This window comes from Diceros bicornis, chromosome 3 (assembly GCF_020826845.1).
Source record: "Diceros bicornis minor isolate mBicDic1 chromosome 3, mDicBic1.mat.cur, whole genome shotgun sequence".
Classification (NCBI taxonomy): domain Eukaryota; kingdom Metazoa; phylum Chordata; class Mammalia; order Perissodactyla; family Rhinocerotidae; genus Diceros; species Diceros bicornis.
The window spans coordinates 43,540,385-43,566,494 of record NC_080742.1 but is presented as its reverse complement, the minus strand read 5'-3'; the positions used below and the strand labels follow the sequence as shown (position 1 = coordinate 43,566,494).

Genomic DNA, 26,110 nt, shown 5'->3' with positions numbered 1-26,110 from the left:
CACAGGTTTGGGCAATAATTTTTCTAATCTAAGCACAAAATATAACTAACGACTATTTTCAAAATTCCTCATAAATATTATTAAAATATTATCTATTAAAATGGAATTTTAGATTTTAATCTAAGATACTAACATCACTACAGCACTGAAAATACAAGGTTTAAAAGAATAGTCCATTTCAGAAGCATTTTAATCTATGAAGTTACTGGAAGTATGTTTTTTATATTCAAGTAAAGGCCAAACTATCCAGGTGAAGAACTTTATAAGTTTCTGAATTACTGACTTAATGTATCCTTAAATATTACAGATTGCCTTCATCTAAAATAGTTAAAATACTATACTACAAATACTAATTTCCTTTACATGGACCATAAAGAAGAATTTACATTAAAACATATTATTTATACTTGGTGATTATTTTATTACCATACATATTTTTGTATACAATTTTGTTTGATAATAAGGATATTATAAATCATATTTTAAACAAAAATGTATGCATGGCATATGTAAGCAGTAACATTTTGAAGGAAAGCGAAAAGCCATGAGAACATTTACCTAAAATTTCGTAATACTGAAAAACACTAGGTTTGTGCATAGTAACGATGAAAAGCTTCATAATACATTAGAACACTGGTAATCTTAGGTACTCTAAGAACCACATGGTACAGGAAAAATTCAAATTAGACACATCCATAGCCTTAGAAGTGCACATCAACCAAGAATAAACCCCTCAATACAGCAGTATGCAAAGCATTCTTTCTTTCTTTGGCACTTAGCAATAGACAAAGGTGTATTTGGTTTAATGTGATTTTTATTATTCTTAGATAAATTTTAGTTATTTTATATAGATAAAAATATACAATATTGCTTTAAAAATTTTTAATTTTATAGTACGTGTATAATTCATTGTCATCATATTCACAATTTAAAAAGCCTATTTTTACACTAAACAATTCATCCAGTAACCTGTAGGAGAGACTAACAAAAACGGTTTATATGAAGACTTTTAATGAAAGGTTTAAATGTAAAAATGGATTATTATTCTAGACATTGATCTAAATCTCTACTGGTACCTCATGCTGGAAACAAATTATGAACTGTTTTAGACAAATTTGGTTTTTTCAACACTTAAATTGATTCTACAGATTCAAAATTTTGACTAAAAATGCATAGAACTGACATATTTTGTCTGAAGCCACTTTTATATACATTAATTTACCAAAAAAAGAAAAGAAATGGAAAATGTATTTTAATATTACCTCTCAGTTTGGGATCTCATCACGTTTTTATATAATACATACAAAACGTGTCTATGCCCTTCAGACCTCATATCTGAATGAAAGAATGGCAGATGGTAGCACTTTTAAGTCACCTGAGGACAGTAAAGTTAGTAGGGTGATTATTTGCCTTACTGGTAATAAAGGTCATTATACTATAGAAACAACCTGACGTTTGGAATCAAGAGAACTGCATGGTTGTCTTTTTCTTAATATCAACTTAAAAGCAGTTGGATTCATTATTTGATTTCTTAGAAGGACTGATATTTAAATTATTTAAGTGCATATATAAAGTATGGACTATTTTTAAACAAAAGATTGAAAATATTTCGCAAGTAGTTTTGTTCAGTATAAACTATACAATGCACCACTCATTTCACTTGTAACAATACTGTGCACCAACCATTGCTATATTCAATCTTAACACTCCTCAAATATGAGAAAAACAAATAGTTTCCACTGTACGAAGTGAAATTTATAAAGTCAACATACTATATCTTAAAAGATTATAGATCTAAAACAGTTTTTAAAGAATTTATACACATTGAAATGGGTGCTTTGTTTAAAGAGCCAGAAACAAATCTGCTTCTCTTCATTGCAAGTTAATAAACATGGTCGCATTTAACAGCAGATTTTCCACACTGCAACATTCAACTATCATGGTGGAGATTTTAGTAAAGGTAACTGGTGGTATATCTCTTTCTTCTGAAAACACTGTTGAAATTTTAGTGCTGTTGTCTTAACGTTTATATAATAATTAAGAAATAATTTGGAAAGACAGTTTACTTTCAAATTTTTTCAACATAAGGCACAGAGCAACATTTCAAGTCCAGAGGCAACTAGATGATGTAATAAATAATTATCTTTTCAATCATTATTTGCCCTTTACCTGAAGAAAGTGGGTAAGTGCAGTTAAAACATGCCTGGACCAATAAAAATGACTGAATTTAAGAAATAAAAATAATATTTGTGTGCAGAATGTTATTAATTTAAAAAAGAAAAAGTACATTTTATATAAAATATACATCCTACAGTGTTACAGGTAGAAAAAACCGTGAGGCACTTGCATTAACAATGGAGGAGGAAAGCATTGAGATTACCTTTTTATAAAAGCACCAAACCATTTATTTTAACATCTGAGATAAAAGCAGAAGTTAATAACATAAGGAGATAATTTGGTTTTTTATAACTTTGTATTTGGAGGACTAAGAAGTCAGAAGTTGACAACTCAAAGTATCTCATTTTTAGTCTGACAGAAATAATTTTCACAAAGAAAATTTTCTGATTTTCAAGTTCCCCTGAATCAGTTTTGTATGTTGTGTGGTGCTCAGAAGAACGTGAAAGGTAGATGCTATCTCACTCCTCTGTGGCAGCACACTTCCTATTTTAACGACTGTAGTATATGTACTTTTGATATTATGTTTTTAACTCCTTTTCAAAAAACATTAAAATTTGGTTTGGAATAACACTGTGGGCAACATACATCAGTGCCTCCACGTGAACTTGCTGATGTCCAACACTGACAGTTTTATTACTCTGTAATCTTTTGCAAACTAATTTAATACCAAAAACAAGGTGAAAATTGGGCTTGGAATTACAGGAATCCATCGGATGTCAGATCAGGGAAGGGTCTGGCTTCTGATGGATGATGAAGGGGCTGAAGATGTGTGGTATTCTGAGTGTTGTTGAATTCAGCTGGATAGGTTTCATTTAAAACTCCTCCATTCTGAAACTGAAAACAAAAATAGCAAAGCAATTTATTAGAATGAATCTTTTAAAATATCCTAAGCCATTAAGTAATAAAAAATATTTTTAAAATCATCATCATGCATGTTTTTAACTTCAAATTCTTTTACTGTTGCTAAATTTTAAATCATTCAACAACGACATCCTGAGCACATACGATGTATTAGCTGCATGTATAATCTGGTTTCTCCATTAGACGGTACAGATGATATAACTGTCTCAATTCAGATTTGGCATTCCAGACCTTAAGAGAGTATTTGACCAATTAATTGCCTTCGGTCTGGACAGGAATTGATGGATCAGAGAGTACCAGTCATGAATCCCAGTTATAATAAGTAGGTTTGCTTTGACCAGACTTCATCTCAGTCAAGTTCTGGGTACCAATGAATTGATTACATTCAAGACTACCACAATGGACTGCAGATGACCTAGGACTTCTCCAAAAGAGGACAGTTCTGATTTGCTACAGGTTTCTTAATATTCCCAAAATATTACATGCTTGGTATGATTTCCTGAACCATATGCTTATAAGTTCCACTAAAATTACTATCCTAATTACAGAATCAAGTTACCAAAATAAAATGCTCTTTCTTGCCTTCTTACAATGAAATTAGTCTGGTTTCTATAACTGCAACTAGAAAAAAAAAAAAGTGGGAGGAAGGACACGGAGATACATAGTTCTATAGGATTTTATAGATTATAGAGCCTTTATACTTTAGTATATAGTTAGTGAAAGTCATGGGAACTTTCAAACAAATTAAAATAATACCATTAATTGCTTCAAATAAAATCTACCTTTCTAATCAAAACATTGATTACTTCAAAGATCCTCCAAAACATATATGAAATATATAGTAAAAATCACATAATCTAGATCATCAATGAATGGCAACTTTGTTGAGTCTTCAAATGGAAGGTGGTATTATTTGCCCAGAGAACGGTAGGTTTTAATAAATTACTCTCATCAATCATAACACAATGCATGTCAGCAATTCTCTTTAAATATATTGTCTAGAGCAGTGCTGTCCAACAGAAATGTAATGTGAGCCACATATGTAATTTTAATTTTTCTAGCAGCCACACTAAAAAGTGAAAAAGGTGAAATTAATTTAATATATTTCACTTAACCCAATATAGCCAAAATTTATCACTTCAACATGAAATCAATAAAAAAGATATTTTAAAGTCTTCACGATTGGTGTATATTTTACACTTACAGCACATCTCAACTGGGACTAGCTACATTTCAAGTGCTCAGTAGCCACATGTAGAGTGGCTACCCTGGGGGAATACACAGGGCTACAGAATTAGACCGTAATTTTAACTATTACCTTTTTATCTTATTACTCATAAAGAAATAATACAAAGTAGCAGGGGATAAAACACTGTAAAGAATTCATGTGCTAATGCAAGCCCCATTCAAAATGTAATTTTACATCATTAACTTCTCTACAATTTACTTTACTCAAGAGTATATATGTTAGGTTACCTATCCATGCTTATTTCATGGCAATGTTATGAGATAGACTGTAAATGGATATTAAATTTTAATATAATTGAAGGATGTCAGGAATGAAAATAAGAAAAATCTTTACTGCCATTTTCTATTAAAAAGCTCATAAACAATCAGGCACACCAAATGTACGAAAAAAAAGCCAGAAAAAAACAATTAAGGATAAAGATTCAAGCAACATTTTTAAATTACTATACTCTAATACACAGTAAACAGAGAACAATGAACTTAATTTTAGTCAGGATTTTCTTCAAAACTAAAACACACTTTAAAATGAACTAAATATTTTCTAATCATAAACGCAAACATGATATACTCCTGGGTGGCCATAGAGAGCAGATATCATCATGTTAACTTTTTTTTTTTAAAGTGATTATTTTTAGATTTAGCTAAAATATGCTTGCTGCTAGAAGGGTTCTGATGACACGTTTAAACAATAAAAATACAATATCAAGTTTGAGTCCTATGCTAGAAAGCCAGCTGAGTTATCTGCTTTTAAGAATGCCAGAAAAAGAATTGCACCTTAAAGGATCCAATGAGGGTCTGGCAGATAACTTGGAGGGAGTGCCAGAAGACACTGAAGAGCCTGGGACTGAATTCTGGGGATCACCAAGGGTAAACCACACATAAAAAAGAGTTGAGCTTTGAAGAAGTTATTTTCAAAAATATATTTTTGAAGTCAATTTTTTAAAGGCCATATAATTTTAAAGAATTAAATATAAAGCAAAGTCACTAGTCTAAACAATACACAACTAAGTTCACCTGGTAACTGAAGGGCATATTCATGTTACATTAGCCCTTGATTTCTTTCTCCTTTATGATTCAGGTGAATATGATATACCTGTATTAGTAACATACTGGAAAAATACTGGCTTACAAAAAAAAGTAGGAGTCACAGACAATTAGAAATGCTCTCTCACAGGAATGCTACAGATAATAGATTAAAATCAGTCACTGACATAAAAAATTTCTAACTCATGTCTATTTGTAATGTAAGAAGAATCACTGACAAGAGTTTACTTAGTTTGACGAAACCCTTACCTTGTTTAAAAATGCCTGTGGGCCTGGCACTGTTGGATTGTACTCCATCTGAGGCACGAGCACCGCATCTGAGTACATTGACACAGCCCCAGCATAACATGTCTGAGGAGTTCCTATGGTTGACTGTGGATTTAGTCCATGCTTTTGGTTTTCAGGAACTTGTAAACATGTGACAAAATCTTCTAAATTAGAAGTAGTAGTAGGGTATGGGGATGGTTCAAAATTCCCTATGGGAAAGTCTAACTGTGTACCCTCGGAACGTGGTAACATAGACTGACTACAGGGAATAAAGTTCTGTGTATAAGGCATAGTATCAATCTCAGATTTGTAGGGAAACTCTTGATTGGTCCCAGGTAAGTCTGGAAAGACATTATACTGTTGCAGGTCTTGTTGAGGACAACTAAAAGGCACGGTTTGGTTAGAGTTCCAATTTGCAAACATGCCACTAACTTGCATATGCTTTATTTTCTGACACAGCTGTTGCTGTTGCTCCACTGCTAAGTGCTTTTGATGGTGCTGTAGCTGCTGCTGCTGTCCTAACTGTAAGTGCTCCTGTACCATACAGCTTGAGTTCAGAGCCATGGGTTGTTGCTGTTGGTAACCTGAACACACCAAGGTAGACTTATTTAAAGAATCTTGGACGTATGTCAGGATTTCATCTGTTATGTCAATGTCTCTCAAGTCATCCTCACCAGAAAAGTCAGTTCTGAAAAATTCCTCATTCTGCTGCATGTATTTGATATCTTCATAATCAATGCCTAGGTGTTTCATAATGCTGTACAAGTCACTATTTTTATTATCTTGAAAGAGCCCTGCATGACCTTCAGAGAGTGTTGGGTTTATTTCCTGAGACTGACCAATTTGCTCATGTTTTAGGATATTATCATTTCCCATCGGTGCAATACTGTCTTGCCAATTATTGCCGTCATTCATAGATTCATTAAAAAGATTTCTTTCAAAAGGTACACTACTTGAAGCAGGATAAAGATAAACAGACTCGTCTTGCTGCATCATAGCACCCAGGATGGAACTGGGATGGAGAGTTGACGTGGTAGCAGAATCTCTTCCACTAGCACCATTTTTACTTCTTATTGGTAAGGGATCCATCATGGGAGGAAAAGGGCTGGTTATCTCATACAACACAGCTTCTCCAGTGGTAAACATAAAAGGCAACTTCATATTTCGTTTTCGTAAATGCTCTGTTCCTTCTTCATCTCTAAAATTGTGTATAAGAAAGTTTGTATATATTAGGACGAGTTGTATCAAACATTTTTAAATATTAAAAAAATACACTATTTTGACAAATTTTTCAGACAAGCAAATTTAAATGATTTAGAATGTGTCCAAAAACTTTCTACAGTCATTAATTCCAGCTCAGGTTACATCCCTACCTGACATCCTGCAGAAAAATAAATTCTATGTGGAATCAAGATCTAAATATAAAAACTAACTGTAAGAATTTAGCAATCTGAATGGGAGAAGCATGTCTAAATAAAACATAAAACCCAGAAACTATAAAGGAAAAGATTGACATAACTGACAATATAAAAATTAAAAATTTTTGTATGGTGAAAAGAATTCATAAATCAAGTTAAGGCACAGAGAAAATATTCATAATATATACATTTATAATTTCATATGTATATAATTTAATATCCATAAGAGGTAAAGAGCTTCAATAAGTCGGAGAGAGAGGCAAACAACTCAATAGAATGAGTATTCCAAGAAACTTAAAAGTCACTGCTTGCTTAGAAAACACAGGCTAAACAAAGCATTGTTCTATTTTTACTTTATTCTACAGATGGCATTAGCTTTTCATCTTTCCTTCACATACCCAGGACAAAACCCTGGGATTTTCTTTGATTATTCTCTTTCTGTAGCTCTACATATTTAGTTCTTCAATAAAGTTTGTCAATTCTGTCTTCTCAATGTCCTTCACCTACGCCTTCTTCTGTCTGTAGATACTATTTGAACTTTTCAATTTTTATTTCGAGAGTAAATTCTCTTAGGCTGTATTTTTAAGTTTTCATGTAAGAGAATTTATAAAAGAAAGTGTTGTTAAAATAAAAAACAAAAACATGAAACATTCTGTCTTTGTGCTTACGTTAGAGGTCTCTGAGTTGCAATGATATAATCTGGTCTTCCGTTTTTATAAACTAAGCGTGCATTAGATTGGACCCAGGCCCATCGATTGTCTTTCGTAAGAAGTCTGAACACTGTCATGCCACTCTCTCCAGTCTTAATCACTAAAATGAAATAAAAAAATTAAATTATCAAACCCAAAATCAACGTATTAAAGAAAATCTCTGAAACAAAGCCCCTCTGACATATTTCTGAATGTATTTCATTTATCACCAAAGATGATAAATATCATCACAACTTTAAACACAGTATATTAATATGCATGGAAATAGTTCTTTAACATTATTTTTTCCTATTTCAGACAATTTATTATTTAAAAGGTGGGAAGATTAAGTAAGTCAGCCAATTCCAGTAACATGAAACTAGAGAGAGTATAGTTTGGGGGAAAAAAGATAAAAATTGTTTTCATTTTAAAAAAGGAACGTTTTCTGTAGCTTAACATTTTACTATAAAATTTTAAAGTATAATCTAGATTAACATAGATTTATGAGTTAATAATGATGCCATTAAAAAATTCCTGAACAAAACACGGGACAAAAATGCTCATTTTCATAGTAATTAAACTACTATATTCCCATGTGACAGCTATAGAGTAGTTAACGAATGAAGTGTGTAACTCAGATTAATCATAACGTACGATGCTGAGTGGAAGTTTATCCAACTAGTTTCCTTAAATACGTTACATTACATAATTTGAAACATGTACTAGAGTGTATGCCGTTTTTACAGACACGTTCTTAAGGAACTACAACTTACTCCGGAGATGGTACTCAGCGCAATAAAGCATATCAGCAGCGTGAAGAAACTGGTACCCTGATCCTCTCTTGCACAGCTCTGCTTCAGTATAGCCTAAAATAATTGAGCCTCTGTTTAAACAAAGAGGTAAAACAAGAAGGAAATTAAAATTTATCATGAATGAAGTAACCAATATAAATTTGCTGCTTATATGCTGTTTTCTGCACTGTTTCACTCGACATTCAGAATTTCACATCAGCAGGCAGAAACAATTAACCACATTTACGTAATTGCTCTCTTTTGCTTATGGCTGAAAATTTCAGTTTTAGACTATTTTCCTCTCCTGAATAAAGACCGTGAAAATTAGTATGGCTAAAGAGGAACCTAACAGGGTAGATTATGCAGGTGAAACAAAATCTTTAATAAAAATGTAGAATGCTTATCCTCCATTTTGAGGACAGAGTTTTTCAAACGTGTCTGCATTCCCATATTAGAAAGGAGAAAAGCAATGGTATGTTTTGATATATGAATACTAATATCACAGTCTACTTCATAATTCTCTCCAAGTTACTAAACTTCTAGGGCTGAAGATCAACCAAAGTTTGTACAATTTAACAATGTAAATCAAACCAACAATGTCATCAGGAAACTGAATCTTAACTGATATAAGCATATCATCTTTATGAAACAGAAATTGTGGCAAGTACTGTGAAACGTTATAAAATAACTAGATTTGTGAGTCTGATGAAATTATTTTGTTTTAAAAGGCTATAACTTAAAAAGTAGGAATAATAGCTAATATAGTAATAAACAATATTATAATCTATACTATACTTTCTACATGCTAAGAGAGACTTACTGCAACAAAACATACTTTTGATGAAATTAAACTGAAAAAATGTTACTTACTTGGCATCACAACCAATAGGTGAAAAGTCTAGTTTGTGTTTGGTTCTAAAGATGAAATTTTTGGTTCGGATTTCAAGGATGGATGGTGGCTGAAGTGGAGTAGCTATTGCAAACAAAGCCAACTGAGGTGGAAGTATTGATCCATCTTTCCCTTTCTTGTTTTGTCCATGAAGATACTTTAACCTCCCTTGGAAATTCATTGCCTTAAAAAAACCAAAAACAGTCCATTAAAATGAACACTTTAAAACTGTTCCTTTTTTAAAGGCTCAATTATGTCATTTTCAGTGTTCTTGATAATTCCGTAAAAGTTCCTAAGGCTGACAAATGCTACTTTCATTCCTTTCTCCACAGGAAGCCCAGTGAAAGGATCCCAAAAGGTGGTTCGAGGTCTACCCTAAAGGGACTGATAAGTAAACCACTCCTTGCTTTTTAATGGTCATGACAAAAATACCTGTATCATTTTCTGAGTTTGCAATTAATTGCCCTATCATTCACATCCAACACAGCTCCTTGCACACTGGGCAATCAATACATATTTCTTGAATGAATGAATGGTGATCAAGTCATCAAGTATACATTAATTTTCAAATATACTGTAAGCTATATTTTATATTCTATAGCTCACAGTATATTCCATAGCTCATGGTAATCTTTTATATAGAGATAAAATACAATTTTATTAAAACACTAAAATGAATCATGAAATCACATAAAGAATGCAGAACTCTATTAGAGCAAAAATAAAGAATACTTTTAGCAGACAGGAAATCAAGACAATTTAAACATGAACATGATCAATTTAGTTGCTTAAAACAGTATTAATGAGGCCAAGGGATAATTCTGACATCATATAATAGCAGCACAAGAAAGAAAAGACCTGATTACACAAAGAAATTCCATCTCAGAAATACGTACTAATTGATCATCACTACTAGGAAAACTATTTGAAAGCACAATTCTAACTCTGGGTCAGCAAAATTATTTTCAGAAATTAATCAACAAAAATTATTGTTTGCTAATGTTTAAGATTTGATTATCTGTTTAAAATTCTTGATAATTTATAAAAGTAATATGCAACATGCTTTGCATTCTCTTCTCCTGTGCCTGGTGGAGTACACTATCTTAAGGATACAGACAATTGAGAGGATGGACCATCTCCACTCTTGGGTATCCTGTCTAAGCCACTCCCTGGTTATCCCACTAAGGTGTTCAGACTACACAGGAATATCTCATACCAGCTGATTCTGCAATCATGAATATACAATGATTTGTCTACATGGCAGTTCTTCTAGCCATGTGAAAAAGGCGATGATAACTCTTCTGTCTAGCAGGCATTAACTCCAAAGAGGGTAAGCTTCTGCTGCTCAAGAAGGGCTACAGAGTTCTCTATCTTGTACCTAGGAAGTCCTAAAAATATGCCACATACAACGTTCCATGTTATTTCACTCAGGCTTTGTTACTGCATGCTAAAGGATAGAGATTTTGAGTTACGGAAGATATTAAAAAACCTGAAATAAAAAGTTACTTTCCTTTATCAAATTATTTGATAAAGTGGATTTTAAAAACCAAACTCAAATATAACCAAAGAAAATTGGTTTCACTTTTCTTTTTCATTTTCTAAAACTTAATAGTAAATGCCAGTATCATAAGATTTTGCACCTTACCAGAAAACCAGATGAATTATCCAGCAGACACCTCAGTCGGCATATAAAGCACCTCTCCATAAATGAAGAGTTTTCTGGAGGAAGCTGGTCTGGGTTATAATAGATTGCTGGCTGTGGGAGGCCATTAGTTTCTGTAGAAATGATAGCAACACAAATTTACTTTCCATTTTCTTATAAAATGAAGTGTTTAAGTAGCCGAAATCAGTGCTAATTTTCTAAACTGGAGTCTGTATTCTGAATACAAAAAAATAATCATTTTCAGAAGAGGAGCTAATGAAAAGAACCTAAAACACTGAATATTACTTTTACTACACAGAACTTTACATACTCAGTTTTGTTTTTATTTCTATTGAGCTATCACTGTCAATAATTACCATATTTTCTAATGCCTTTTTTTCTTTTTAATGCTTTTACAGACATCTGAAAACACGGCTTGCATGGAGAAAAGTTTTTTTCTATACTTGCCGATTCTAGTTTGCTTTTTTATTTGGTGCATTTTAAACACAAAACAATTTATACACACTCCAGTATCAACCTTGTACATTCCTTCCCATCTTTTACAATAGTGTAAGATTTATTTTTATAAAATATGTTACTGAGTATGGCAACACTTTCTCACCTGAAATTCATCAATGTCTGTCATCTGTCAAAACACTCCTTAGGTGATCAGGCTCTTTGTGACCTGGCTCTGGTCTACAGCTACACACTCAGGTCCTTCCACTTCTTCCCAACCTTCACCATGGAGTTCTATGCCCCTAAATGTCGTCTGCCTCCTTTCACAGAATTATATTAAAAAATCACAAAGACCATCTTTTGGTAAACATTCTTACCATCAATTCTTTGTCCAGAGTCTATACGCTGTGAAGGGTTTAATGCCCAGTGTAGCTGACGCTGAAATTCAGCTCGGTCTTCAGTATGGATAAGTTCATACACACTCTGATGTATCACATCAGACTAAAGAAAAAAAGATACAAGGAAATTTAAAAAAAACTAATGATTTAAAAAAATGTGGCTTACTAAAGTAATTTCAAAACCTCGCTAGATTAGTGGGTGCTTGTTAGTTGTGAAGAATACAGTCAAATGACTGCAAAGCTCTCCAGTCATCCGGATGGGAAATGCTGGCAAGAGACCTGCACTGTAACTGAGAAGCCAAAAGTTACTTGCCATCATTTCCCTACATGAGTGCTCTTCAGTGAAATAAGTCACCTCCCCATTCCTTAATAGCAACACATTAAGTTCTGCTTATTTTTATCTATTTATTGATCTTTTAAATTTTACTTCTTTCATGAAACCTTGTCTGAACATCCAGTCATCTTTGACTTCTCTAAGTGTCATAGTATTATGTATTTCCTTCACTGTTCTCTAATAATTTTCTTTATATTAAATTTTTACTTCTAATAGACTCCACAGGAATAAAGGATTATGCCTTCACCAGGTCAGAATCCTTCCTCCACCTCCTGCCTCTCAGCATTTACTATAGTGCTGAGCTCTTAGCCCTTAAACCAGAATTTTTCTAACTTTTTTTATTGCAACTCATGGTAAGAAACACATTTTCCATCCATCACATGTGTGCATACACACACACATACACAAATGGAAAAAAGTTTCACAAAATACTTTTTTTGTGATGATATTGTATATTATATCTTATTCCTTTCTAAGGAACTAAAAAGAACGGTTGATGGTGATCCACTATATCAATTTCATTACTTACTAATGAGTCACAACTTGGCAGTTTTAAAAATTGTGCCTTAGGGGCCGGCCCCATGGCCGAGCGGTTAAAGTTCCACAAGCTCTACTTCAGTGGCCCAGGTCTGGGCATTCAGATCCTGGGTGAGGATCTACTCCACTCATCAGCCATGCTGTGGAGGCATCCCACATACAAAATAGAGGAGGACTGGCATAGATGTTAGCTCAGGCTCAATCTTCCTCAAGCAAAAAAAAAAAAAACAAGAGGAAGATTAGCAAAGGATGTTAGCTTAAGGTGAATCTTCCTCATCAAAGTAAAATAAAAATTGTGCCTTAAACCACCACCAATGAATGCCAGATACGAATGGTTTCTTAAAGAATATCCAGGCTATGTGAATATATGAGGAAAAAAATAGATTGAGAAATAGCCAGTCTGTTTGATTTCTTAACTGTTATAAATCACATTATCAAATAATGATTAAGACAGTTATGTAATTAATTAAATTTCAAACAGGCTTTTCCAAGGATATTAGTATATTTTCTTTAAAATTCAAAAATACTGAAAGTTAGGCTTTGTGGCAGTAGCCAGATTCCACTACTTTAGCCTAAACTTAAATCTCCCTATGAACTTAATCTTCTAGCATTAAACCATCTCTCTGCCATCCACTACACAACTGCCAGAGTTATCATCTGAAACACAGATCAGAACACACACATTCCTTTTAACAAAAACACCCTTTAGTGGCTTCCACTAGAAATATAACATAGTTTAAACTTCAGTCTACATAACAGTATAGACAGTGCTATTCAAATCAGCAGCCTTGGCATCACCTGTGAGCTTGTTAGAAATGCAAGTTCAGGGGCCCCTCTATGACCTACTGAATCAGAATATCTAAGAATGAGGCCCAAAGATTTTATGAAGTTTTATCAAGTTCTTCAGGTGATTCTGATGCACATTAGAATTTAAGAACTATTGATAGGTAAGAATAGCTAGCATTCAAGTGTACTTACAAACTGTTCTTCAATCATATTGAACGTTCTTATCCCTCAAATATGCCAAATACCTTACAACTCCATTTATTCACCATCCACTCAATAACGTTAAACCAGACTCATTCACCTCCTTTAAGGACTGCCAGAACACTGCTTACAGTACTTCTATCTTTTCTTCCCTGTGTTACCTCCATAACTGTCGACCCATCTAAATCCTACACTTTCTTTAGGTTAGCTTAAATGCCACTTCCTTCAGGAAAGTTTCCATAACCAATTAAGTCAGAATTAAAGGAATAAGCTAGAGTATTTTGCTTGTACTTTTATACATCACCTCATTCATTTCATAGCTGACATATGCCCTTCAGTATCTATAACTAACTTAATAGCAGATATTCTCTTGTCTATTCCCATCAAAACCCTATCTGCCCCTTACGGAAGTTTCTTATATATAAGAGTTCCTTAATAAGTGAAAGAAGGCAATATCCATGCATCACATAAACATTTAAAGAAATTATAATGCAGTAAATTAACAGTATAAAATATATAGCTGCAAATATTTTATTTTTTATTCTACAGCATATATATTTTAATTCATATTTTATATATGTAAATTACCAATTGTATCCCTAAAGTATAAGATATATAAGAAGTAGAAAGTTAATTTTCTAAAAAAAATTTTTTTAAATGACCTAAGAAAAATATATTTACCTGCTGAAACCCTAGGTAATCTTGTATAGTAGAAGAAGCATAAAAGACCAAAGCATCTGTAGTGACAACCAACACAAAGCCATTCAGAGCCTACAAGAAAAAGTTATAAAATTAGTAATGTGACTAAATAACAATATTGTCACTCATAAATACTGACTTCAGTTAAAGCTGTTGCTTTTACTGCTGAAAAAAATCTTCTCTTTAAAATGATTAAAATTATTACACCTCACAAGTGCAGACATACCACCTACCTGTGGAGTGAGAGGAATCTATTCATACCCCTTTTGATTTGGCTAAGGAAAAGCTTAGGCTGAATTTAATGCTCAATCATGATACTTTAATAGAAAATTGGTTTCTTCTTCCTCATGCTTCAGATTTTGTTTTAAATATACTGTTCATGTTTTTAAACATAAGCTTTATAAATATCATTTACTATAATCCGTCACACTGCTTTTTAGAGGAAGATAGCATGTAAAGATGCTATTAGATCCTTAAGAGAAATCTGATAGGAGAAAATCTTTGCATAAAGACAGTTCAAGCACTGATACAATTTGAAATTTGGAGACTCTCAAATTATTATAAAACATTTTAAAAACTTTTTATTGGCAGATATACATATATGGACTATACATAAAACACATATAATACATATGTAATACAAATATACACATGTAAGATGATATATAACAAATGTAGTCCATTTAAATTTAATATAATTACTAATACATATAGGTTTAAAGCTATCTTTTCTTTTTTTTGGTGTGGAAGATTGTCCCTGAGCTAACATCCACGCCAATCTTCCTCCACTTTGTATGTGGGCCGCTGCCACAGCATGGCTTGATGAGCAGTGTATAGGTCTGGCCCTGACATCCGAACCCACGAACCCGGGGGCTGCCGAAGCAGAGCACATGAACTTAACCACTATGCCACCAGGCCAGCCCTAAAGCTATCATTTTATATGTGCTATTTCTATTTGTTCCATCTGTACTACGCTTCTTTTCCTTTCCATTTTGCCTGCTTTTGGCCAAACATTTTTTATTTCTTTTTCTTTCCTTCTTTTAGTTTGGAAGTTATACTCTCTTTTTCTATTCTTTTATTCACGTCATTCACGTCCAATATTAATATCTCTATACTCATAGATAACAAAAGTGTTCAGATCACTTTAAACATATATTATATATTTTAATTCTACCAGCCCTCACTATTTCCTGCTTGACTTCAATTCAGTACCTGATCTATTCTTTGCTTTGTGATCATGACTAAAACCTTCTGAGATTCTCTCCTTTATGTAAAAGGAGACATGATACAGTATCGTATAAGAACCATACAGTTGGGAGTTAGGCAGATTTGGACTAGATTCCCATCTCAGTCTCTTATTAGCTGTGTGGCTTTGGTTAAGTTATTTACCCCTTCAAGCTTTAGTGTCATTATTTGAAAAATACGCACTTTATCAGGTAGATATGATAACTATATCTCATCTAACTCTGTGCCTGACACAGAGTTGGCACTTAACTAATGTAGGGCACCATTACTATAATATAAGGTTGTGGAAATGAGCAAATGAAGGTTTACATGATCTTGCTTTGTGAACTATAAAGAGATATAAAAATGACAGCAATTAGTTTATTCGACACTTTTTAAATAAACTATTATATACCAAACAGGACCCAGGCTAAGTACTGGGATTCAGGAATTAACAAGATACTGCCCCTGTGCTATTGAATGCTCACACAGTCTAGCAGACACCTTCATTATTAGATGAGGTTTTGAAATACAGTGACTGTCTTCCTTGTCACTCTAATTCCTTTCACCTTCAGGATCCTTCGTCTGTATTATACTTCTGAGAACTTGATTACAAAAACAACAAATAGCACCTACTATTTAACAGCTACTTTTTGAAATGTTTTTATGTATTCAAGTGATTTAATTTCCTCAACAAACCATTGAGGTAGGTGCCATATTCCAGTTTTACAATCAAGGAAACCGAAGTAAAGAACTGTATAGTAACTTGTCCAAGATCACATAGGTAGGAAAAAGCTGAGCCAGGAGGTAACCGAAAGCTCTAAAGCCTGCCCACCTAACTATCAGGATCTGCTGCCTTTACATGTATTGCTCACCAATTGTTGCATGACTCTAACTCTTTCAATCACAACTAGGCTCTAAGGCCCTTGATTTTAGAGACCATACCTTAAAATACCTGGCAATTTCCCCAGCATGAAGAATGGTGATGGCACTCACCAGGAACTTAAATGTTTAATGATTAACTTCTCCAAAATTGAATATTCTTAAATTTTAGTTGGCAGTAATAGTACATACCCATTTCTGTATTTTTTCATCCTGAAAATACATTCTTTCTAGAGAACAGTATCCACTGATTAGATGCATATTATTTTGTAGAGTATCATGCTTTTTCAAACAGTGAAAGAAATTTAGTACTTTCCAATAAGCTCATTATGCCAAAAGACAATTTAAGGTACAATATCAAACCCTTTTAGACAAATGTTAATTATCAGAAATAAAACAAAAAGCCTTTAAAAAGAATATATGCATATCAATTTTATGTATATCTCAAATGATCTTAAATACCATGTGGAACAAAGTTATTACACTGAATTATTATCTTAGTAAATTAATAGAGGAATTAATATGGTAATTACATATTAATAAAAGAGATTATCATTGTTTAGTCTTAGTCACCAAGATTTGCCCTACCTATCTGAAATCATGGTGAGGTTCACTCACTATTTGTTTTTGTTTTGTTTTGTTTGCTTGTTTTGTTTTTTTTTTGCTGGGGAAGATTCACCCTGAGCTAACATCTGTTGTCAATCTTCCTCTTTTTTTTTTTCATGTGAGCCACCACAACAGCATGGCCACTGACAGACAAGTGGTGTGGTTCCGCACCTGGGAACTGAACTTGGGCCACCGAAGCAGCGTGCTGAACTTTAAACATTAGGTTATCAGAACTGGCCCCACTTACTATTTGTTATAAGAAGTAAACTGCAATTGATACTGTTATTTATAATTTCAACTGCCATTAATTCAAAAATGAAGATGAAGATTTTAACAAGCATAGTATTAAATAGCAACAGATAGAACATGTTTAAATATACGAAAATAAACATTTGAAGTAAATAATAGATCATGAAAAGATACAAAAAGTAATTTTTATTTTCATTTTTATTTCTTATAAAATAGTAATAAATTTAAGTTAATTTAGAAAGTAAACATTTTAAATTTTTAATAAAATATTTTGTAACAGTTTCTTCACGTGCCTCCTTTGTTAAAAACAAAGTAAAAGATTTTTTATCCCAAGTTTCAAGCCAAGTGGTATGCTATATCTCTGGAAACATCCTCTACATCTTACAGGTAATTGGTTGATAATCGCATGTTGAAAGTATAGAGTTAGATGCCATTATGGCAACTGTATATAATGAAATATGCCGTTTTCACATGTCTACAATGTTTTCAGTCATTTGCTACATAAGAGATAACAAAAGCATGGTCCTAAGCAAACCATATAGTATGTGATGCTTCCTACTGAAGAGTCATCTACAAATGGTATCCAATATAATTCATAACAGGTACGTTTATTTTAAAAACATAAATGTTTCCCATTTTCAGATAATTTAAAAAGGACACTAGTTTGGCATTAGTATTATTCTTATTCTGTGTCCCTGAAATAAAGTATGTTTACAATTTGTTTAAATATTCTATGAGAAAAATAAAAATCACTGGCCCATAATTTAAACCAGTTTACCAAGTGTTAAGCATTCCATATTTGTCTATTTTCACTTGAAATAAAGAATTTCTTTATTACTTTACTACATAACCCAAGATGTGTGTTTACTCACATTAAGCAGCAGTTATTACAATGTTTTCCTATGACCTCAATAAGGAGTCTTTATGTTTCAGCTAACATATAAAGAGCCTCAGCCGGGGGCAGGAGAAGGATTCATGGTTGAATATATTTAATTTGTTTAACATAATGGAAGCAAAAATTAATTTTCACTATCCAAGATTTGAACACAATTACAAAATTATAATAAAAAATGTTATGAATTGCTAGTTACACTTAAGCATTTACTGAATGAACTAACGGAGTTACTAAAACTTATGGCTACTTTTTGACAAATGACAAACTAAGTTCTTCACTCACTTCACTGGGTGGAATTGAAAATTATCACATAATAGCAATAGCACATATCTTCATCCCATCTTTCTTCAACAAAATAAATACCTGAGAATTTCAACTGAGAATCAAGCATCATATCAGTTCCAAGACAAAGAAACAGAGTAAAAAAAGATTTACAATATTTTTACAGGCAAATCAACTAGAAACCCTCCAAGTTCTAAAGCATAAAAATAGGCCTTCCAGTTGTTGAGAAAATCTATAGTACGGTGATAAGATACACAGCAGCTAAAACAATACAGTTACGAGAACACATTGAAAAAAATAAAATTCAGATTAGGAACAATTTCAAACTATTGAATAAATGCAATTAACTACTTTAATAGAGCTATATCCCTGAAAAAATATATATATATAATGATGTACACCTGAAGTTTATACAATGTTATAAACCAATGTTACCGCAATAAAAATAAAAAGTATATGTAAATCCAATGTCTTAAATGAGAACTCTTAAAATAATCTATGAGTTCTTGCTATTTAAAGAAATACAACAGGGAAATTGATAAGTAGACTTTTAACTAATCTACTTCATAAAAAATTCCATTTTTTCATGTACTAGCATTACACAACTATTGCAGTTCAGATCAAAGTGGCATGAAACACCGGGTGAGTTCTAAATAAACTGGAAATAATTAAAAGACTGATTAATTAATTTTCCATTTATAATTCTCCTTATTATATGGAATGATACTTATTAAAATTTACCTGTAATAAGAATTCTCCTTCTTGCAAGGTCAGGCCTTCTCTGAATTTTGTTCTACAGTTATCCTGGACTCCATTTCTGTCAGCTGGGGAGGATTTTAATGCAACTATGGAAAAAAGGGAAAACAATGATATAGTAGGTAGTTTTTAAAATAAGCAATTTCAAAGGGCTACAATGGAAAACGTCTGTACACCAAACAAAGAGACAATTTGAAATACTGGTGTCTACTGGTACAATAATGACTAAGTAAATAATCTTTTGCCAATGAGTGATTTCTAAGTCAGCTGACAGATTCTTACAAGTAATTTCTGATGAGTTCACTATATGATTTTTGGCATATGTCTTACAAGTTTCAAAGAAATGTATGGTGCTGCTATTAATACTCCTCCCATTCCTATCTACTTACTTATGAGAATAAGGTTCCTCAGGATATAACCTATAAAAATGATTTTAGTATCTCTACATATTTATCTAAACATCAGTGAACTAGTGGTGGTGAGAAGAAAGAATCAACCACATGCCTTATTAAGAAATATATTTCCATTAAGTTTAGAATCCTCTTGTCTAGTTTTAGGGTCAAAAAATTGTTAATATTGTTATTAGATTCACATTAAATTTATAAATCAACTCATGGAGAATTAACATCTTTATGATGTTGAATCACTCTGTCCAAGAACATGTATGTTTTTCCATTTGTTCAAGTCTATATTTTTTGTGCCACTAGAGTATTTTAAAGTTGTCCACAAAAAAGATTTGCACATTAATTTTTATGTTTATTCCCAGGTATTACATCTTGTAAAGTGACTTCTCCTTCATTATTACCTTCTAACTGCTTGTGGATTATATATATGAAAGAAAGACTGATGGCATGGTGGGATGCTTACTACTGGAGGATGCTTACTACTGGAGGTGTCATGTTGTAATGCTCTCTCTCCTCTTTACCTCTTCCCTCCCATCTCTCTCCGTCATTGTGTGTGTGTGTGTGTGTGTGTGTGTGTGTGTGTGTATCTGTAGTCTGGGAGGCAACACAGCTGAAACGAAATAATAGTAATAGCTACCATTTACTTATTTAGAATTTTTCTAAGCACTCTCAAATATTATCTCATTTAAAAGCATGTGATTATTGGCATCTGTGAGAATTGAAGTTCAAATATTAGCTCTGCCATTTACTAAATGTGTGAGCTCTTTGAGCCTGTCTCCTAATATGTGAAGTGCTAACTGAAAAACACAACCAACAGAAAACCACCCTGCAGGGGTTCTATGAAGGACAAGGAGAATATATGTGAAGTTCCTGGCATATAGCAGCTCAACAGTAGTTCACTAAATGGTAGCTTTAATTATTAGCAGTATTTTCCCAGTCCCTTATGGACTGCCCTGGTATAAGGTATAACCTTTTAGATACAATTACAACATCTTTCCACTTTTCTGATCTCTTTTTAACCTGTGATATTTAAGTATGAGAAACCATTAAATGAAACTGACTTTGACATTCCTTTTAAGACTTATTTCATTAGACTTTTATGTGTGAAAGATAATCTGGCTCAGTGAAAAACTGGAGACTTACTAATAACAAGATTTTCTCTCAGTCTGAGTAAAGCATCACATATACAACATTTTCATGTTGAAGTATATTTTCTGGTAAATCATCAGTGCACGTGTTACACTGGAATCCTATGCCAAGTTCTTGCCTTTGCAGAACTTAAACATACCTCTTTGAAAGAAGAGGCCAAAAGTGTGGCCTCTGAATATAACAATTTCAAAAGGCCAGAGAACAGATTTCCTTAGGCCATAAAATAGTCTGAGGTAAATTAATTGATCTAATAGTTAATCAAGACCAAAGGAAATGCTTAATCTTTTCTTGCTGAAAGGTAGAAGAGAGAAAGGCCTTTTCTCCCTTTCTATTCTGTCAGTTTTGTTGTTGCTCCTTGCTTTCTAATGGGCAAATTTGCTTGAATGCATTAAAACCTCACAATGTCAGGGTTAACTACACTTTGCTAGCTTTCCAAAGCTCCAGTATGAGGCACAATTTAAGAATTATACCAAATATCAATAAGATTTGCTATTAAAAAGAAAACAACAAAATCAAAACCCTTAGATTATGAAAGAAGTAAAGTAATCCTAAAAACGGATAGATATTAATAGTGTCGAATCTAAAATGTCTAAATTATCTTATTAGGAATCTTTTAAAATTAATTTTATCAGTGGGATTGATGTCAGTTCCAACTAGAGTTACTGGACCACTGAGAAGCTGAATAAGAAATGAAAGAGACCATTCATCTCAGAGTAATTCACAATTTGTTTCTGCTCTTGTACAGGGGATATTAGCCAAGGTAATTAGACATTAGACAGACTCTGCCTTTAAGTTGGGAATATAAGCTGTGGAAATAAAGAACTAGAAAAGAATGTCAAAAATATTACTTACCAGAATGGGACTTAATTAAAGTATTACAGGAACTTGAAAGAGAGAAAAAACAAAAAGAACTCTTTCTAAACAACAATGATTACAATTCTAAATGTTGGAAGGACATATTTAATAATATAACTATTGCTCAAGTAGGAAAAGTGACAACTGCATTTTGGGGGAGGATCACTGGAGGGTTCTACCAAAAATAAACAAATATTTTTGTTGCTCTCATGTTTAAAGTTAATAATCAGCAAAGGATTTAAGTAAATATTGTGCAAAGATGAGGCTAGGAAGGGAGAACTCTCTTCCCATTCTCATCTAAAAAGAATCCTAATATGACTTTTCAGAAAACTTATTTTATGTCCTTGGGTCAGCCTCTCAACTCAAACTATGTAATTTTTGCCCTTCCACGAAGTTTGTCCTGTTTCTTGACCTCATACTGACCACCTCTCCCTTCTTAAAATTACTAGAACTATATTAATTCATACTACTCACTTTCACATGTACATTTCTTGCCTTGATTAGAAAGCAACAGAAGAGTAAGAAGATGGAGCAGCATACTGTCACCAGTGCTACTTCCTACCATCTGAGTGGCCTTAAATAATTTCCTTAGTAATAACACGTGATACTTACTGAGCACACAGTGTATGCCAAGCAGTTTCCATGTATTATATCTCATTTAATCTTCCTAACGGTCCTACGAGACCAGCCTTATTGTCCTTTCTACATATTACGAAACTGAGACTTAGGGAGGTTAGGAAACTTTCCCAATGTCATAGAGCTTTAAGTGGTAGAGCCTAGATAAAAACCCAGGTAGCCTGACCCCAAGTGTGTGAGCTATTATTAACCACCTACCCGACTTTCCCCCTATGCTAACCACCTTTGACCTTTGGTTTCCTCATCTTTAAATGAGGACCATGATACCTCTGGAGACAAATTCTAGTGCTGGCTAAAACAACATGCAGAGTACCTGGGTAACGCTTGGCATCCATAACTGACAGTCAACAACAGAGACAATGGGCTCTGTGCTGAGTTTACACACCCTCAAACCACTATGGAAAGCTGACACTAAAAGTGCACACCAGATGAGTGTTTTCTCATCTCTGAACAGGGAGCATTAATGAGTACCTAATAGCACTGCTATGATGACTACACAACACAGATTTGGAAGTACTTCAAAATTGTAAATTGTTATAAAAATTACATGCACAATCAGATGTATAGGACACTTTAAATATTATACCACTGGAATTAAAGACACGACAGTTCATAGAAACAAAACGTAATATCTGAAAATAAGTCACGAGCCAATTCTGCTACTTGGGAAGCATTTGCTATACTGAACTGACCTGTTAAAATCCTCCCCACCTGCAGGATCACCACACCTTCCAAAGTGTTAAGGATCTGACTTTGAGCAGTCAGTGGAATATTAAGATAATAAACCGTCAAAATATCTCACTATTTCCTCACCGAGAGATCAATGAAGCAATTACACAAGAATTTAATCTAATTGATGATGGAGTTCAGAACGTAGATCTACCACAGCATTATCAAATTGTCATATTACCTAAGGATTCAAGTCTTATTCCCACATGCATTTAACCATATCCATGTTTCCTAATATGGCACCTTCCTTCCTTATACATCTAAGCTCAGATTTTCATTTCCTCCTACAAGCCAAATATTTCCTCTTCAAAACATGCTCTGAATTGTTCAAGAGAGAAATTCATAAGGAAGAAATATTGGCATGTGGTAAACTATATTTTGTGTTTTGTTACTGTAGTTTGCACTTAAATAGAAAGATGACATGATAAATGTCTTGCCAGGGAAAAGCACAAGCATTTTTAATCTCTGTTGATATAAATTCAATTTATTTTATAATAATATTTATCATCTATTTTATTACTTCTGGCAGGAAAATTTAAATTCCATTCCCACAATGATATAAGCATAAGAGAAAAAAGCTATCACTTATTATAAAATTCAACCAACTGCATAAACTTTTATAAATTAGAAAGGGTTAAGTAATGCAGTATTTCTTAAATATAATGAAAACATCCCCAGTTTAGTTTAGTCTGGTATGGATGAGTATTTCCAAATAATTTCCAAATAATATATTAAGTGTACCTAAATAGAGTTTCTTCTACACACTTTGGGGTAAAACATATTTCACTTCATACACGAAGTTTTTTTTGTAAATGAAATGTTCTTTTGAGGGAAAGAAAGAAGAAACAGAAATTAAGAAAACTATGTTATATTCTAAGTTCCTAGGAGACAAAGATTAAGTCTACACAGTTTAGTACCTTCTGATGATATTTTTTTTTTTGCCTAGAAAGGTCTAATCACCAAGGCAGAATAAAAGTAAATTCAGTTTTTTAAAATGCAAGTGTTAGTTTATATCTTTATGAATGAATGTAGGTTGCATAACTGGTGGTTATTGCCTTTTTCGCAAATCTTTTAAAAAACATCCTTTTAAAGCTGAAAAAGTACTTACAAGTTAGACCTATTCCTACTCTCAACTGTGTGGAAACTGACTTCCAAAGATGTTACTTAACATCTTTCCAGTTCTACATTTAGTTATATGCAATTCTACTATAATTAAATGTTAGGTATCTGAATTAATGGAACCAACAAGAGCAGTTAATTTACTTTTTCTGTGGGGAATGAGTTGCATTTAGCTTTCCACATATACAAGAGTGGAATTCAAACTGCATTCTAAGTAGCAGCATTTAATCAATTAGAGCAGTGATTCTCAAACTTTCATAGACATGAGAATTACCTGGAAGCCTACTAAAAACACATTGCTGGATCCCACTCTCTAAAATTTCTGATTTAGCAGGTCTAGTTTGCATTGCTAACAAGTTCCCAAGTGATGCTGAGGACCAGGTGCCACATTTTGAGAACTAGTTACTTACAAAATGAGGATTTAGGAAATAACTTACAAATGTTCTGGATCTCATTCCCTCATATTTTCTAAAACTACCACTCCTCTGCTTAAAGAGTACACTCATTAATGTGAACCTCTTCAGCAAATAACTCTAATCCCAATTTTATAAAAATGAAAACAGAGGCACATAATCTGAGATTTAAACTCAGGGCAATAATGAAAAATTCTATATGTATACAAATAAAGAAAGTAGCACACTGTCCACAGTTTATATCCTCACCAAAACAAGCTATGTCACTTTTCCCTGAACAAAAGTGTCTACATTTGAGTGTATGCCACTTCTGAAAAAGAAAACAATATGGGGAAATTATTACATGTTATACCAAAAGGCTAAAGAGAGTTTATTAGCAAATCTCCATCTCTAAATTGAAATACAAAATTAATTCAACAAAAGGATTCTCAGATGATATTAATACCAGGTCCCTAAAGAGACCTATGCATATTCAACAACAACAAAAGTTCTCCATTGAAACAAGTAAAATATTAGTATTCTGCAAGAAACAATTAGAATTTCTACAATAATTTTAATTATAAAATTCACTTCACAAATCTCTTATTTTTAGGATAAATCCACTACAAATTCAAAACACCAGGCAGGCAAGCATTCTTGTCATCCATGATGAGAAGATGAAGACTCTGTGAACGGTGAGGTTAAAGGTCTTATCTAAAGCCACAAGATTAGTTAACTGACCCAGCCCCACTTCCCCTGCCTGCCGGGGCTTCCATTACATGACACACTCTCCCTCCACCATCCCCAAGAGAGGGAATGCTGCTTCCATAACATAGAGATTAGACGGTCAAAACTAGACACTATTAAGAATCCAGTTGACAATAGAATATTCTATAACACTGACCTGAAAAGTCACCCCCACATCATGTGGGCAAATTCAAGGCTAAAGAAACCAGAATATTCAATACAGACAATTTTAGGTTCATTAAGTTGATCCAATTTGACTGCTTGTCTCCCTCCTCAGACTCCCACTGCTGACACCTGAATGCCTTTATGGCTTCTATGGACAACCAAGGACCAGAAATTACCTCATCTAACTATTATTATTTTTCCGTATGGACTTTAACTTCATTTTAGTTTACACTTTCATGTGCAATTTTTCTCTTTGATTCTCTAATTTAAGAACTTGAAACACCAAATGAAGGTATCTTTAAGCAAACTCATTATTACCTAGGTACAGTTTCATATTCCACACACACACACACACCTTTTCCTCCACCTCAGCCCATCCTTAAAACATTCCACCTTTGGTATTTTTTCTCTTATTCTATATGCTCTCCCCTAGAATATTTTATTCAATTTCATGGTTTAAAATATTATTCCAACTACATTATAATGACTCCAAAATCTAAATCTCCAGCTATGAACAAATAAATGAAATTTGAGCTACTGATTAAAAATAGTTGATCAAAAAGTCAAAAGGCCATAAGAACA

The 26,110-nt window shown here is 33.1% G+C and overlaps 1 protein-coding gene across 1 annotated transcript in view; it reads right to left on the bottom strand.

Moving 5' to 3' along the window:
• Window positions 1–397: 397 nt before the first annotated feature.
• AHR (aryl hydrocarbon receptor) overlaps window positions 398–26,110 on the bottom strand; it is a 46,760-nt gene continuing 21,047 nt past the window's right edge. Inside the window, exons 3-11 of the mRNA XM_058526697.1 lie at window positions 19,318–19,421; window positions 14,421–14,510; window positions 11,861–11,984; window positions 11,031–11,161; window positions 9,367–9,569; window positions 8,479–8,588; window positions 7,685–7,826; window positions 5,581–6,796; window positions 398–3,012 (exon numbers count right to left, since the gene is read on the bottom strand). Of these exons, the coding sequence (XP_058382680.1) occupies window positions 2,875–3,012; window positions 5,581–6,796; window positions 7,685–7,826; window positions 8,479–8,588; window positions 9,367–9,569; window positions 11,031–11,161; window positions 11,861–11,984; window positions 14,421–14,510; window positions 19,318–19,421 (2,258 nt within the window). The 3' untranslated portion in view covers window positions 398–2,874. The remainder of the gene's footprint in view (window positions 3,013–5,580; window positions 6,797–7,684; window positions 7,827–8,478; window positions 8,589–9,366; window positions 9,570–11,030; window positions 11,162–11,860; window positions 11,985–14,420; window positions 14,511–19,317; window positions 19,422–26,110) is intronic.